Source organism: Gorilla gorilla, chromosome 8 (assembly GCF_029281585.2).
Source record: "Gorilla gorilla gorilla isolate KB3781 chromosome 8, NHGRI_mGorGor1-v2.1_pri, whole genome shotgun sequence".
Classification (NCBI taxonomy): Eukaryota; Metazoa; Chordata; class Mammalia; order Primates; family Hominidae; genus Gorilla; species Gorilla gorilla.
The window spans coordinates 9,980,065-9,996,790 of record NC_073232.2 but is presented as its reverse complement, the minus strand read 5'-3'; the positions used below and the strand labels follow the sequence as shown (position 1 = coordinate 9,996,790).

The window sequence follows — 16,726 nt, the reverse complement described above, 5'->3', positions numbered from 1 at the left end:
CCCCGAGGGGTCCGGGCGCGCTGAAGACCCCTTCGGCTGCTGGGCCAACGCCCCCAGCCTTGGTCACCTACTCCTGCCGCCGAGCGGTTCGCGGGAGGTGGCCTCGGGGGTCGTAGCTACTCACCGGCGGGGCGCTCCGAGTCCATCTGCCCCGTAGCCCGGCAGCCGGGGCGGGAGGGCTGCGAGCCCGGGGCGCGGTCCGCCTGAGGCCTGAGACCCGGGGCCGCCTGCGCTCAGGGCCGCGGTGCCGGCCGCGCGGGAGCCTGGCGGGGACGGCGCGGTCAGTGCTCGGCTCCTCCGCAGTGACTCACCAGCGTCCTGAAGCTTTTGATCACCATTGGCTGGGAAGGAAAAACAGAATCAGCTGTTCCCTGCGAAAGGTGGGACTTGGGCCGCTTTTTTCTTAGAATCTAGGTTGGAAACGCCGCATGATGGTCTTTACGTAAACAGCCGTCTCAACGCTCTACAGAAAGCTCTAACCGCACATTTGAAGCCCACCTAGAGTAAATCAAGAGCGTGAAAGCATTTTTTTTCTGTGTAGGTTAACATTCCTGCTCCTTCCTTTAAAAAGGAAGCTCAAGGCCAGGCGCGGTGGCTCACGCCTGTAATCCCAACACTTTGGGAGGCCGAGGCCGACGTATCACGAGATCAGGAGGTCGAGACCAGCCTGGCCAACATGGTGAACCCCTGTCTTTACTAATACAAAAACTAGCCGGGCGTGGCGGCGCGCGCCTGTAACCCCTGCTACTCGGAAGGCTGAGGCAGGAGAATCGCTTGAACCCGGGAGGCGGAGGTTGCAGTGAGCCGAGATCGCGCCTCTGCACTCCAGCCTGGGACAGAGCGAGACTCCGTCTCCAAAAAAAAAAAAAAAAGGAAGCTCAAGATGAAGAGTCAGAAGTGGTAACTTGTTTGTTGCACAAGAAACAAATTTAGCATTCTATTTAGGGGATCCAGATTACCAAAAAAAAAAAAAAAGTCAAGTTATTTCTGCATTAAGTATATTAATAAAACTAAAAACAATTCTGTAAGAGGAACGCCAAGGAAAAAAAATCTGACTTTTTAGAGAAGTCATTTTTTAAACTTTTAGAGGTTGTGACATTTAAGTAACATAATTTTATTTAGTACCTAGTATGCAAAGACATTGTACTGGGCATGGCAGCAAATAGAAAGCTTTGTAAATCGCAGTGTCCCATCTAATTAACCCGCATTCTAACAGGTGGTTTTATTTTGCAGGACCGCACCACAGTCAGGTAACACCAAGAATATCGCTAATGTAATTTTTTAAGTATTTAGGATTCCACAAAAGTCACTGAAAATAACTGACAGCATGACATGTCACAAAACAAGGGAAAGAAATCATTTTTTGAGGATCAGTCACTTTACATCTTTTGTAACTAATTTAATCCCCAAAGGAATCCAATAAAGTAGAAGTTATTCTAATTTGAATTTTAAGCATGAGAATGTGGAAATTACTTGTCAAAAGTCAAAAATAATCGTGCAGCAGGGCAAAGACTAAAGGCTGACATCAGAATCCATGTTCTTTTCACTGTTGATGTGCTAGGGCTGCAGGAACAAAATACTGCAAACTAGGCAGCTTAAACAAATTTATTGTCAGAGGTCTGACTGGAAGTCCCAAATCAAGGTATTGGCAGGGTTGGTTCCTTCTGAGAGCTGTGATGGGAGCCTGTTAATGCATCTCAGCGTCTAGGCATTCCTTGGCTTGTGGCAGCATACCCCCACCAGTCTTCACATGACGTTTTCCATGTCCGTGTCTGTCTGCACACTTAGCGTTCTTTTTGTGAGGACATCAGTCATATTGGAGTACAGTAGGCGCTACTTTAATATGACCTCATGTTAACTAATCATATCCACAACAACCCTGTTTCCAAATAAGGTCACATTATAAAATACTGGAAGTGAGGTCTTTAACACATGAATTTGAAGGGGGGACACAATTTAACCCATAACACACTGTATCCTCAAATAACTATCCAATGTAATTTTTTTAAAAGACCCAAAACTAGCCGAAATTATAAAAGGTTATGATTGCAATCCTGGTATCCAGTTACATTCTCCCTCCTGCAGAAGCTGTGGAGAATCCTGTCTCAGAAAACCAATTTCTATTTTGTCATATGTCCATCTATGCAAAATACATGTACTTTGTCCCTGACATAGGGCAACAATGCTGAATTTACTAAGACTCATTTTTGCGCATGGTTTGATAGGGAATTAAGATTTAGTAGGTATTCTGTCACTGTCCTCATTACTGATTATTTTAACTGTGTCTCAAACACTTGGATAGTTAGTACACTATGGTGTTATAAGCTGTTTGACATGTCGCTTCATAAATTCTCAAGTTATATATATATGTGTGTATATATGTCATATAACAGGCACAACTGTTTTCATGTGTATCGCTTTATTGCACTTCACAGGTATCATGTTTCTTACAAAGTGGAGATTTGTGGCAGCCCTGCATGGAGCAAGTCGATCAGCACCATCTTTCTAACAGTATGTGCTCACTTCATGTCTCTCTGTCACATTTTGGTAATTCTTGGAATGTTTCCGTTATTAAATCAGTTATAGTGATCTGTGATTAGTGATCTTTGATATTACTGTCATAACTGCTTGGGGGGCACCATGAACCACCCCTATATAAGACAGCAAACTGAGTCAATAAATGTTTTATGTGTTCTGACCACTCCACTGACCAGCTGCCTCCCTATCTCTCTCCTTCTGCTCAGACCTTCCTATCCTTGAGACACAGCAATACTGAAATTAGGGGCCAGGCATGGTGGTGGCTCATGCCTGTAGTCCCAGCTACTTGGGAGACTGAAGCAGGAGGATTGTTTGAGCCTAGGAGTTCAAGGCTGCAGTGAGCTGTGATCATGCCACTGCACTTCAGCATGGGCAGCAAAGCAAGACCCTGACTCAAAAAAAAAAAAAAATCAGGCAATTAATAGCCCTAAAATGGCTACTAAGTGTTTCATAAAAGAATGAGTTGCACATCTCTTACTTTAAATCAAAACTAGAAATGATTAATGATTAAGCATGGTGAGGAAGGCATGTTGAAACAGCTAAGTCGTGAATGCAAAGGAAAAGTTCTTGAAGGAAATTTGAAGTGCTCCTCCAGTGAATATACAAATGATAAGAAAATAAAAGAGCTTTATTGCTGATATGGAGAAACTCTGAGTGGTCTGTATAGATTAAACCAGCCACAATATTCTGATAAACAAAGCCTAATCCAGAGTAAGGCCCTAACTCTCTTCAGTTCTCTGAAGGCTGAGAGAGGTAAGGAAGCTACAGAAGAAAAATCTGAAGCTATCAGAGGTTGGTTCATGAGGTTGAAGGAAAGAAGCTGTCTCTATAATACAAAAGTGCAAGATAGGCCAGGCATGGTGGCTTATGCCTGTAATTCCAGCACTTTGGGAGGCCAATGCAAGTGGATCACTTGAGGTCAGGAGTTCAAGACCAGCCTGGCCAAGATGGTGAAACCCTGCCTCCACTAAAAATACAAACATTAACTGGGTGTGGTGGCACACGCCTGTAGTCCCAGCTACTCAGGAGGCTAAGGCAGGAGGATCACTTGAACCCAGGAGTTGGAGGTTGCTGTAAGCCAAGATCACACCACCACACTCCAGCCTGGGTAACAGAGTGAGACTCCATCTCAAAAAAAAAAATGTGCAAGTGCAAGATAAAGCAGCAAGTCATCTAGGAGATCTACCTAAGATCACTGATGAAGACGGCTTTGCTAAACAACAGGTTTTCATTGGAGTTGAAACAACCTTATTTTGGGAAAAGATGCCGCCCAGGACTGTCATAACTAGAGAGGAGAAGTCAAAGCCTGGCTTCAGAGCTCCAAAGGACAGGCTGACCCTTGCTAGGGGGCTAGTGCAGCTGATGACTTTATGTTGAAGCCAGTGCTCATTTATCATTCTGAAAATCCTAGAGTCCTTAAGCGTTATGCTAATTCTAGTCTGCCTCTGCTGTGTAGATAGAACAACAAAGCCTAGATGACAGCACATCTACTTACACAGTGTGGTTTACTAAATATTGTCAGCCCACTGTTGAGACCTACTGCTCAGGAAAAAAAAAAGATTTCGTTTCAAAATATTACTGCTGATTTACAGTGCTCCTGTTCACCCAAGAGCTCTGATGGAGATACACAAGGAGATTCATGTTGATTTCATGCCTGCTAACACAACATCCCTTCTGCAGCCCATAGCTCAAGAAGTCATTTTGACTTTCAAGTCTCATTATTTAAGAAATACATTTTGTAAGGCTATGGCTGCCCGAAGATGTAACTGAATCACTGCACTAGCATAATAAAACATGAATGGATAAGCAGTTGCTTCTTGTGGATGAACAAAGAAAGTGGTCTCTTGAGATGGAACCTAATCCTGGTGAAGATGTGAACACTGTTGAAATGATAACAAAGGATTCAGAATACTCCATAGACTTAGTTTATGAAGTAGCAGCAGGGTTTGAGAGGATTGACTCTAATTTTGAAAGTTTTCCTGGCCGGGTGCGGTGGCTCATGCCTATAATCCCAGCATTTTGAGAGGCCAAGGTGGGCGGATCACAAGGTCAGGAGTTCAAGACCAGCCTGGCCAATATGGTGAAACCCCAGCTCTACTAATAATACAAAAATTAGCCGGGCATGGTGGCGCGCGCCCGTAGTGCCAGCTACTCGTGAGGCTGAGGTAGGAGAATTGCTTGAACCCAGGAGGTGGAGGTTACAGTGAGCCAAGATCACACCACTGCACTTCAGCCTGGGCCAAAGAACGAGACTCTGTCTCAAAAAAGTTTTCCTGTGGGTTAAAAAAAATCTTTCATGAAAAGAATTGTCAATCAATGTGACAAATTTCATTATTGTCTTATTTTAAGAAACTGCAACAGCCACCCCAACTTTCAAGCACCACCTTGATCAACAGCCATCAACATTGAGGCAAAACCCTCCACCAGCAAAAAGATTATGACTCACTGAAGGCTCAGCTGATGGTTAGCGGTAAAAAATATTAACTTTAATCATCTCGACCATTCAGTACTCATCTAATATCCTCTATAACAAAATGGGAAATACACATAAAGCACTTCTGCTACATGCTGAATTATGATTGTTGTCTCCAGGAAAAGAACTTGTGGGAACGTTTGAGTTGTAAGCTGAACTAACTAGCTGCTTTTTTCATGAAATACCACTTTTACTGGAAAGAACTGACAGATAAACTGAGGTAGTCAAACCTAGATATTTGGCAGACATTTTCGTGAAAATAAATATGTTCGTGCCACTTCAAGGAACATAATTCTCAGTACCTGTTGCCAATAATGTTGGAATTTTCATGCAAAAATTCAAATAAAAAACAAACTTAAAACCATCAAGAACTTGGTGACTTTATGTGGAAGCCAGTGCTACAATACTTTAGCTTCCCAATACTTAAAAACTTTTCTGATGAGATTACTAGTGATATTAATAATGTGATTGATATTGAATAATGAAATGTTTTAGCATTTGGAAGATCTGTTTAATTCAGTAAATCAGTATTTTCCAAATGACCAATGCATGACCTTTCAACGTCACGCATAGGAAAATAGGCATTCGAGGTACAGTCAAAAATAATGAGTTTTAATGTAACAAGTACAAAATGTCCATTGAAGTGGTTTCAAATTCCAAATAGTAATTGAAAAATCCACCACTCGTGTTTTGGGGTAGTAGTATCGAAAAAGAATAACCAAGATAATTTGAAAAGGCTATTAAAAGATACTTCTCAATTTTCAAACTGCATACAGCAGGAGCTCATTCATTTCTTTGTAACATTGATGAGAAAAAGACTCCCGGCCAGGGGCACTGTCTTTGTGGTGTTTACGTGTTCTCGCCACACCTGCATAGGTTTTCTCTGGGTGCTGCAGTTCTTGCCACATCCCAGAGGTGTGCACGTGAGGTGAACTGGTGTGTCTTCACTGTCCCAGTCTGAGTGTGGGTGTGTGAGTGGCCCTGTGATGGAATGGCGTCCTGTCCAGGGCTGGTTCCCTCTTTGTGCCCTGAGCTACTGAAACAGGCTTCAGCTACATATGACCCAGAACTGGAATAATTAAGTAATAATTATCTTGTTTTTTATTCATCTTTCTTAAATGTATGTATAGCTCACATTTATTTCAATGTTTAATATTAGAATACTTTGGCCTTTAGAAGCTTAGTGGTTTTTTTTTCCTTGGCCAGAAGTATGCTTTAGGAACTTAATCCTTATTTTTTAGCCTCTGGTAAAATTGGTTTTGCTATACGCTGTTTCACTTAAAAGTCCTAATTCCCAAGAACGCACTGACAGCAGTGAGGACTTACTGCGCATGCGGGAGGCCAGATTTTCTTATCTGTGTGAAGCCAGACATGAAAGAGATCTGCCAACATATAAAACAAAATCAAAGTCCGTTTTTTGTCTGGAAAAGATTTTTAATAAAAATGTAATTTATGTTAGTGTCATGTGTTTTTTAAGTGAATATTTTAATATGTTTAATTTCTATGTTAGTAAATAGCAGTAGTAAACAACAGTGAGCAAAACCTTTTAGGTGTCCTCAGTACATTTTAAGTGTGTGCAAGCGTCCTGTGACCAAGAAGTTTGAGAACTGGTGCCCACCAGGTTCATCTCACAAGTTCAGTATTTTAAATTCCACACAAAAGGTAGCGGAAATAGCTGAATTCGCTTCAGCTGCGCATACATTTCACGATTATTTAAAAGTTCAGAGGGCTAGGCGCGGTGGCTCACACCCAGAATCCCAGCACTTCGGTAAGCTGAGCCGGGTGGATCACTTGAGGTCAGGAGTTCAGGTCAGGAGTTCCAGACCAGCCTGACCAACATGCGGAAACCCGTCTCTACTAAAAATACAAAATTAGCCGGGCGGGGTGGCGCATGCCTGTAATTCCAGCTACTTGGGAGGCTGAGACGGGACAACTGCCTGAACCCGGGCGGCGGAGGTTGCTGTGAGCGGAGACTGCACCATTGCACTCCAGCCTGGGCAACAAGAGCGAAACTGTCTCAAAAAAAAAAAAATTAGAACGTACTGTCATGTACCTCGAAAGCGAACACTCCCAACATAGCGTGGAACGCCCCACACCCCCGGCGACTCTGGTCCGCCTTGGTCCCGGTCGCAGACACCGCAGAACGACCACCGTTCTAGACATACAAGAACTGCCCGTGCAGCCAAACGCTGTAGTCCCAGCGGCGGAACTCGGGAGGGGGATGCCCAACCAGCCAGTCAGCAGTGACGTCCCGCCTTTCCTCCGTTTCCATTGGTCCAGCCACGCGGAGGCCGCGCCCATGGGACGCCGAGCTTCCGGCTACCGGGCTTGGCGCCCGGGCGCTTTCGGATTGGGAGGGCTTCCTCCATGGAACGCGAGCCTCGAGACGTCTGACGTTAGGCACCGTTCGCAGCGCCTCGGGCTCGCACGGCAGGATCGAAGATTGGCTGGCGGCTGCTGTGGTCTCGGGCACCGCCCAGTCGCGGGACGCTGCCTCTGCGGAACTGGGGGTGGGGCGTGTTGACCCCCTTAAAGGCGCCAGAGCTCGCGGTCACGGCTCAGGTTCCCGGTGCTTCGCGCGTCTGCGGTTGTCACAGGCCAGGGAGGTGGCACCACCAGGCGAAGCTTGGCGAGATTGTGTCGTCAAGCGCGTACGGGCGCCAATTGGCCGGGCGATGTGGTGTGGACTGGCGCTGGCGCGAGCGATTGGCTGCGCTGCCCGGGGGCGGGGCCAGTGGGCGGTGCGCGCCGCGGACGGTTCGCAAAGCGGGCGCGCTCCGGGACCGGCGGGTGTCTGTGGCCGGAGGCTGATCAGGTACTGTGGACGGGCGGCGGAGTTCGGGAGACAGGGCCAGGGCGGCATCGGGGAGCTGCGGGACGGGGCGGGGAGGAGGCCCGAGGTCTGAGCCACCCGTGAGGTCTCGGCGCGGAGGCCTGGACAGCTGGGGGTGGCGGCGTTGGTCTCCCGAACTGGAGAGAGGCCGGGCCTTCCCGGGCTGTGGTGGGCGCCCGCGCCCCGTGGAAGGCGGAGGCGTGAGTCGGGGCGTCAGAGACGTTGCCATTCTTTGTCAGCGGAAAAGATCGTCGTGTGCGCACAGTCACCTGAGGTTTAGGAACTCGTGGAATTGGAAACCGAGTCGCAGGAGACTAAGAGTTGCGAGTCTCCCCTTAGAGAATTCAGAAACAAGCGTAGACAGCATCGTCAGAAACACGAGCGTGACGACGCCGGCCTCCCCGTGCCGAGTCCACGCGTGTGACGCGGGTGCATACACCTGCGTCCGTGCAAGAGGGTGACAGCAACACACTCAAGGCGCTTCTCCTGGGAATGGAGCAGGAGAAGAGATGGGGAGCACCGCATAGATGGAAATAGACCTTTTTCTTGGGTTGGGTGATGTGTTCCCGCGTCTACTACATGGTATTCTTTAAACGCATAAATAGACGTATTCATTTTACCTTGTGATTATGCAGCTTACCTTTAAAATCTGAATTCTGAAAATTCTGAAAGAGCAATTGTCATTACAGCTGGGCGGTGGTGCACGCCTTTAATCCCAGCACTTTGGGAGGCGGAGTCGAAGGCTGCAGTGAGCCGAGATCGCGCCACTGCACTCCAGCTTGGGCGACAGACACGGCAAGACCCAGCCCCATCCCCCCGGAAAAAAATGTCATGTCAAAAAGTCTAGTAATTATGTAGTAACGAAACCTATCTTAGTGATCACCTAATATACAGTTGGCCTACTGTATCCTTGGGGTCCATATCCATGGATTTAACCAACTGCACATTATAAAATATTTGGAAAAAAATTTCATCTGTACTGAACATATACAGACTTATTCTGTAACCAATACAGCACAACTATTTATGTAGGATTTACATGTTTTAGATATTATAAGAGATCATCTACAGATGATAATTTAACGTTCGGCCCACATCACTTAACAGGGATACTTTGGAGAGGTTCATTGTTAGGTAGTTTCATCATTGTGGAAGCAGAGTGCGCTGACACAGACCTAGACAGTGGAGCAGCTGGGCTGTGTGGTGTAGACAGACGGTGGAGGAGCTGGGCTGTGTGGTGTAGACAGACAGTGGAGCAGCTGGGCTGTGTGGTGTAGACAGTGGAGCAGCTGGGATGTGTGGTGTAGACAGACAGTGGAGCAGCTGGGATGTGTGGTGTAGCCAGTTGCTCCTAGGCTGTTTGTCCTGTTGCTTCAGGCCTAAATTTGGATAGTGTGTTACTGTGCTGAATAATGTGGGCAGTTGTAACACAACAGCAAGTATTTGTGTATCTAAACATAGAAAAGGTGATGTGTTGTGCTCCGATGTTACAATGGCTACAACATCATTAGCAATAGGAATATGTCAGTTCTGTTATAATTTTATGGAACCACTGTAGTATATGCAGTCTGTAGTGTACCGAAACACCATCATGTGACACATGTATGTATACAGTAGGATATACACAGGTGATCTGCAAATATTATGCCATTTTATATCTGAAACTTCAGCATCCTCAAATTTTGGTAGCTGTGGGAGGTCCTGGAACCAACTCCCATATATACCAAAGAATGACTGTATGTAAAACTAGCCTATAGAAGTTGGAAATCTTTCTAAAATTGAGGCTAACTCTGAAGTTGACTTCCTTTTCACATTATTTTCCCTCTTGATTTGTTTTAATCATTAACCTTATTTCAGATTTTTTGTATTAGATATCAATATCTCCATCATCACTGACTCCTGACACACGCATTCACACACACACACACACACACACACACACACACACACCCAGACCCTATGTGGGTCTAGAACTTTGTATTAAGTAGCTGTTTAAACACTTTGTGTACATTCTGCAGTATGCTTGAAGTCTGTTGAAAGTATTTCAGTGGTCCACGTGTGGTGGCTCACTCCTGTAATCTCAACACTTTGGGAGGCCAAAGCAGGCAGATCTCCTGAGGTTAGGAGTTCGAGATCAGCATGGCCAGCATGGCAAAACCTCGTCTCTACTAAAAATACAAAAATTAGCCTGGCGTGGTGATGCACGCCTGTAGTCCCAGCTACTTGGGAGGTCAAGGCAGGAGAATCACTTGAACCCAGGAGGTGGGGGTTGTAGTGAGCTGAGATTGCACCATTGCATTCCAGCCTGGGCAACAAAACGAGACTCCCTCTCAGAAACAAAAAAGTATTCCAGTAAAATCTATGTATTTGAAATAGAGTCACATAGAAAGTAGAGCACATGGGATCTTCAAAATATATTGGGTAGAAAAATCAAAAAACAAAAATTATAATTCATTCAGAAATTAAGGAGAAGAAAAAAGGGAATAAAAAACTTCAAGGTCAGACTATGTAAAGGTGCCCTGAAGGACACAAAGATAAGAAAGCTTAGACGCTGCTGGATATAGATATGTAAAAGTGTGAGTCAGAATACTGAAAGTACCCTAATAAGTGCTTTACGTTTTAATCACATGGGAGGGATAAATGGGGGTTCAGAAAATTAATGTTTGATGCACTAAGGTAGGGATGGGCCACCTATGGCCTACAGGCCAAATCTGGCCTGCTGCCTGTTGTTACGTCCTGTGAGCTGAGTGTTTTTCTCATATTTAAACGGATGGAGAAGAATCAAAATATTTTGTGACACATGAAAATTAAATGTAATTCAGTGTCCATAAATATTTCAGTGTCCATAAATATTGGCACGCACCCACACTCAGTTTACATACTGCCCAGTTCACTATTGCCTGTGACTATTTTAGTGTTACAGAGGCAGAGTTCATACTCTCTGGCCCTTCACAGAAAAAACTTGCCAAGCACTGCCTTAAAGCATCTATTGAATATAATGAATTAAGTCTTCTCCTGTTTATCTAGAATGATATCAGCTAAGTACTGTCCTGGGGGAAATTGACAAAACTCATACAAATCATTTTTCTGATCAGGAGCTTGGGTTGAGAAAAACTGGATTAAGTCTTACTGTGACATTGGTAGAAAGGTTATTGAATGTCTGGCACATGAGTTGTGCCTTGAAAAAATGGATTTCAACCAAGATTGGCCTGTGGCATTCTTGAGCAACTATGCGGAGACAGGCAGTGGGAAAAACAATTCAGGATGGCAATGGGAGCACGTTCTAGAGATTACAGAAGCTGGTGTAGAAAAGCAGGATGAAAAGTTAGGTTGGGGCCAAAAACCAGAGAAGAAAAGTACACTGGAAAAAGGATTGAGTATCAAGTGCTGCAGAGGATCTCAGAGGTCAAGAATTTAGAGTGGAACGTTGAGCTTGGCCTTCAGGAGCATGACTGTGATAAAAGGCCAGCTGTGAAACCTGTAGGAGAAATGATGACCCAGATAGTGCTGAGCAGCCGGCTGGCAGCGTTCTTGGGGTCCCTGTGGGGATGCAGAGTGGTACAACTGCAGATGGGGAAGCAGCATCATTATTAACCTGTGTTTATATGACATTCAGAAAAATATGTGATGGCCTTTCTTTCTCTTTTCCTTTAATATTAGTGTTCTAGAACAGATCAGACATTTTGTAATGATGCCTGAAATAAACACTAACCACCTCGACAAGCAACAGGTTCAACTCCTGGCAGAGATGTGTATCCTTATTGATGAAAATGACAATAAAATTGGAGCTGAGACCAAGAAGAATTGTCACCTGAACGAGAACATTGAGAAAGGTGCTGCTTTGAAACAGTCTTTCTTGTAAAGCGATTTGTGTAGGCATTTCCGATTTGCTGGGAAGAGCACTCTGTTGAAGGAAGTGCAGTCTTCAATAATACCGTATTTTCTCGTTGGTTCCAGTTCGTTAAATAGTGTCGTCATTAGCATCTGCTTTGCTGTCTTCCTGTTACAGCGATTTCTCTTCACTTCATGCCTTTTACTCAGCTTCTTCAGAGTTATTCTGGATTCATAGAAGAGGGACTAGCCCTGACATACAGCAGCAGCCTAGCCTCTAATATTTCTAGAGAGTGGAGAGAGGCGGGCACCATGCAGGGAAGCATGTGCCTTCACCACTTTCCGAAAACTGAATGTCCTTGATAGGGAACTTGACTGCAGGAAAGGGGCCACCAGCATCACCATTTCCTTCACTCGACGGCCAACTTCCTTGCCCAGTGCAGAGCTCTTCCTCACCATAGCCATGCAGAGACTATGCATGTGGATAAACCATGGGAAAAAGCAAAAGCAGCAGCAAGTTACTAATGTTATTCTGAACTGCAGGGAGAGAATTTGGCAAATAACTGGTATGTAAGGCTAAAATAATTGTTATTTCTTTTGCTTTCAGGATTATTGCATCGAGCTTTTAGTGTCTTCTTATTCAACACCGAAAATAAGCTTCTGCTACAGCAAAGATCAGATGCTAAGATTACCTTTCCAGGTTAGTACACTTTTAATGTACAATATTGTGTTTGCACATTAATTTGACTTTTTATCATTCTGAATTCTTGGAGCCAAGGTCACAAAGGGAAATCCTGTGAATGGCATAATTTTATATTCTGCATAAAGTGAGTTTACACAATGAGTGCAACCTAATACAACAGCAAGAAAAAATAAGAACTAGTAAGCAATTGGGCAATATGTATAATTTACATATTTAATCTGTATTATCTACACTTTGATCTTTTTTGGTTGAAGAAGCATTAATAAGGAACCTACCTACAAATGTAGTCTGTTTCACAACGTAATTACTGATAGCCCATTATAACCAATTTTAAAATCCTTAAAATAATTACTGATAGCCCATTATAACCAATTTTAAAATCCTTAAAAATCATTTCATTTTTCAGTTACTTATAAAACTTTTTCTTGATCTTTGAGACCTACTTTGAAGAAAAGTTGATCTGTCTCTGTATTACCATTTTCCAGGTTGTTTTACTAACACGTGTTGTAGTCATCCATTAAGTAATCCAGCCGAGCTTGAGGAAAGTGACGCCCTTGGAGTGAGGCGAGCAGCACAGAGACGGCTGAAAGCTGAGCTAGGAATTCCCTTGGAAGAGGTAACCGGCTCTACTACACAACCATACGAGCTGAAACCTAAACATACTTTAAAAAGGTTTTTAATAGGCCGGGCGCGGTGGCTCACGCCTGTAATCCCAGCACTTTGGGAGGCCGAGGCAGGCAGATCACGAGGTCAGGAGATGGAGACCATCCTGGCTAACACGGTGAAACCCCGTCTCTACTAAAAATACAAAAAATTAGCCGGGCGTGGTAGTGGGCGCCTGTAGTCCCAGCTACTCGGGAGGCTGAGGCAGGAGAATGGCGTGAACCCGGGAGGTGGAGCTTGCAGTGAGCCGAGATCGCGCCACTGCACTCCAGCCTGGGCGACAAAGCAAGACTCCGTCTCAAAAAAAAAAAAAGGTTTTTAATAAAATTTTTAAATTCAAATGTAGTTCTCTGCTTGGTAACCTCCTGAGTTATGAGTTAGCCCCACAAACCATCTTGAATAAAGATTATTTAAATTTTAATTTCTTAATATCACTTGTCAAAACTTAGCTCGTTATGGGGATGGATTGATCTGTTAAGCACTATATAAGGTTGAATATTTCTATAATTGATCAAATCTAAGATGAGTATTTTCAAGTGTTACAGCTCTTGTAGAATTTAACTAGCAGGTTTTCCAGTTCTCACCTAAAACTCCCCACCTACAAAAAAAGGTGAAGATTTTCTAACGGAAATTCTTAGGAATATGAACCATAAATCTCATTGGTTTAATTGAAATAATTTTTTTTCTTGGAATTGTCCCCCTTAAATAAGACCTGGATAAATAAAGTATTTCTTATCTATACTTTCCAAAAAGCAATTTTAAAATATGAAAAAGAAAAATGTCGGGCCGGGTGTGGTGGCTCACGCCTATAATCCCAGCACCTTGGGAGGCCGAGGCGGGTGGATCACGAGGTCAGGAGTTCGAGACCATCCTGACCAACATGGTGAAACCCCGTCTCTACTAAAAATACAAAAATTAGCTGGCCATGGTGGCGGCATGTCTGTAATCCCAGCTACTCAGGAGGCTGAGGCAGGAGAATCGCTTGAACCCGGGAGGCGGAGGTTGCAGTGAGCTGAGATCACACCATTGCACTCCAGCTTGGGTGACAGCAAGACTCCGTCTCACAAAAAAAAAAAGAAGAAAAAGAAGAATGTCACATTTCTAGTTTGAGTGACTGCCCCTTTTTTTAACATTAAAAAAAAAAAACTTATCTGTTTGGTCGGGAAAAAACGCAAGCACTTGAAACTAATAATGTAATCATTTTTCCATATATAATATTAAGATTTCCATATACCATTGATAGGAGATTAATGCTTTAAAAGTTCTAATCCTAAAACTATACTGCTGTTCAAGATATCGCTGTAATACAGTGAGCTAATTTTAGATTTTTTTTGTTACGGTGGCCAATGTTTTAATTACTTTTTTTTTTTTTTAATGTCTTTAGGTTCCTCCAGAAGAAATTAATTATTTAACACGAATTCACTACAAAGCTCAGTCTGATGGTATCTGGGGTGAACATGAAATTGATTACATTTTGTTGGTGAGGAAGAATGTAACTTTGAATCCAGATCCCAATGAGATTAAAAGCTATTGTTATGTGTCAAAGGAAGAACTAAAAGAACTTCTGAAAAAAGCAGCCAGTGGTGAAATTAAGATAACGCCATGGTTTAAAATTATTGCAGCGACTTTTCTCTTTAAATGGTGGGATAACTTAAATCATTTGAATCAGTTTGTTGACCATGAGAAAATATACAGAATGTGAATATGTAGGTAAATTACAGAAAAATTTCTCTGCTTAACAAACTTAGAATGACTTTTTCCTTTTAAATTTAGTTCTATCATTAATTTATCATTAAATTTAGTTCTGTCATTTAGTACTATCATTAATGTATTATATACACTGATACTTTAAAACTTGTGTGGAAAAAACTAACTTATAATTTTGTATCACACACCCTGGATATGTGTTGTTTCTAAGCGACATTTGTGAGAGATTATTGTAAAATGAGAGAGAGCAAATAAAACTTAATTTAATCTTTGCAGATACATGCTTATGGGAAATTTGAACAAATGAGTGAAACTGTGTTTTTAGTAAGCTGTGATAAACATTTCCGGAGCACTTGCAGAGGACTTGCTATTTGCCAGGTGCTTTATGTATCATTAAATCTTTATCATAGTTCAGAAAAATGTGCAAAGGAAACTATTGTCTCACTCCTTCAAAACAGTCTTAATTAACTTTCATATTAGCAGATTAAACTAGCAGAGCAGGTTCAAGGGAAATTAAATGATATGGACCCTAATTTGTATCATTCTGAGTTGATTGTGTGGTTTATTCATTCTGGAAACATGTTGATACTTACAGTCAGCCACTGCTTTTGATAAGTGATATTGATTAGGTTGAATCTTCTTTTAAATAGTATTTACCAGTTAGCAAAGTCTGTGTTTTCAGAATTACAGTGAGCACAGAGGTGTTCATAAAATGGGAATTGAGTCCCACTCGGTAAGAGTTGCTTAAACTTGACACTGTCGACATTTGGGCTGGATAAAACCCCTGTGGTGGGGTCCGTGCTGTGCACTGCATGATGGTGAGCAGCGTCCCGGGACTGCACGCTGGATGCTGTTTGCATCCCTCTCCTGTGACACCCACAGTTATGCCGGATGTTGCCAGATGCCCCTAGGGGACAGAGTCAACCCCCAACTGAGGACCACTGTCCTACAGAGTCAGGAAATATTGTAGGGAGAAAAAAATAACAACAACAAAGGCCTGTGTTAATGTTAAATAGACGAGATTATGGAATGTGTATATTAATGTTAAAAATTGTACCTTGATCAATGTACTTTTTATAAACTTGCCATAGATATCTCAGATTTGAAACCTCAAGACAGATGTATTATTCTTAAATGCTGTATGATAATGAAGAAAAATAAAAATTTATTTCTTGCAAAGTTAAATGTTTGTTAAATTCAATAAAATGACTCATTTATGGTTAACTTTGGGCAATTTATAATTTCAGACAAAACTGTTTAGCAAGTATTTTATTGAAAAGTAAAAAAAATTGCAATTTAATACTGTGTTTAGTTTGTTAAAATTTTGATACACTAATAGGATATTGCCTGTATAGTTTCTGTTGCATTTATAATATTGTTTCTAATTTTTTTAGTTTTATTTTCTAGGAAGTTTTAGGCTGAAAGCCACATATAATTAGTTACGTGATAACTATGAGTTGCCATGGCTACTGAATTGGACATGGGTGGGACCCTTAGACTGCTACCCAGCACCTTGTTAAGTACTTAGCAAGAGTTAGATACTACTGTTGTAATATTGCTAGGATGCCATCCAGAAAATCTAAGGAATGTCTTTTGACCTGATAAACTCCTTAGAACTCCTTCATCTTTTATAAAGAGGAGTATCCCTCTCCTAGATATAGCTGCTTCTGACCCCAAAGGCAGATGTGTTGGTTTTCAACTAGAAAGCTAAATGGTACCTATAAATTTTTTTTTCTTAAACTGTTTTAAACTCTGAATCTTCAAAATATATACTTCTTTGATTCTGGTCAAACCATTGCCAACTCCTTTAAGGACAAAGTAGAGGTGGCCCTTCTAATAATTGCTGATTCTGTTTCCCCACCTGTATTATCAAGAGAACAAGACCAAAACAGAAGATGGTATAATAGGAAGGAAGGCACATTTTCTTCTTACTTGGCCCTGGCACCTGGGGACCAGTCCAGGTTGTACCCGCAGTGCG

General features: G+C 42.8%; 2 protein-coding genes and 1 non-coding gene across 9 annotated transcripts in view; 2 read left to right on the top strand and 1 right to left on the bottom strand.

Annotated features, from left to right (window-relative positions):
- Positions 1 to 341, bottom strand: part of WDR37 (WD repeat domain 37) — a 100,029-nt gene extending 99,688 nt beyond the window's left edge. For 2 of the 4 annotated variants that reach the window (XM_055353748.2, XM_063709841.1), the window contains exon 1: positions 125 to 270. The gene's annotated coding sequence lies outside the window, so the exon portion shown is untranslated. Of the gene's footprint in view, positions 1 to 124 lie in introns of all 4 variants that reach the window. The other 2 variants (XM_019034565.4, XM_063709842.1) reach the window with 2 other exon arrangements.
- IDI1 (isopentenyl-diphosphate delta isomerase 1) lies at positions 243 to 15,933 on the top strand. 4 transcript variants are annotated; one of them, XM_063709843.1, is made up of 6 exons: positions 243 to 380; positions 2,436 to 2,511; positions 11,505 to 11,677; positions 12,283 to 12,375; positions 12,864 to 12,994; positions 14,426 to 15,933. In XM_063709843.1, the coding sequence occupies exons 3-6, from the start codon at positions 11,533 to 11,535 to the stop codon at positions 14,741 to 14,743; spliced, it is 687 nt and encodes a 228-aa protein (XP_063565913.1). In that variant the 5' UTR covers positions 243 to 380; positions 2,436 to 2,511; positions 11,505 to 11,532; the 3' UTR covers positions 14,744 to 15,933. The 4 variants fall into 4 exon arrangements, with proteins under 4 accessions (XP_063565913.1, XP_030871288.3, XP_063565915.1 ...); XM_031015428.3 differs by lacking the exons at positions 243 to 380; positions 2,436 to 2,511 and adding an exon at positions 7,327 to 7,826; XM_063709844.1 differs by lacking the exons at positions 243 to 380; positions 2,436 to 2,511 and adding an exon at positions 7,898 to 8,426.
- On the top strand, positions 13,576 to 13,638 carry LOC115936111 (U7 small nuclear RNA). Its single transcript, XR_004071693.1, has one exon. It is a non-coding gene; the product is annotated as a U7 small nuclear RNA (small nuclear RNA).
- Positions 15,934 to 16,726: the final 793 nt, after the last annotated feature.

What these genes read in the sequence shown, in the direction of transcription:
- IDI1 (XM_031015428.3), top strand. Translation starts at nt 7,687, where the DNA reads ATGTGGTGTGGACTGGCGCTGGCGCGAGCGATTGGCTGCGCTGCCCGG. An exon ending in TGTGGCCGGAGGCTGATCAG is followed by an intron (nt 7,827 to 11,504) that starts GTACTGTGGACG and finishes CTTTAATATTAG; the next exon opens with TGTTCTAGAACAGATCAGAC. An exon ending in GAACGAGAACATTGAGAAAG is followed by an intron (nt 11,678 to 12,282) that starts GTGCTGCTTTGA and finishes TTTTGCTTTCAG; the next exon opens with GATTATTGCATCGAGCTTTT.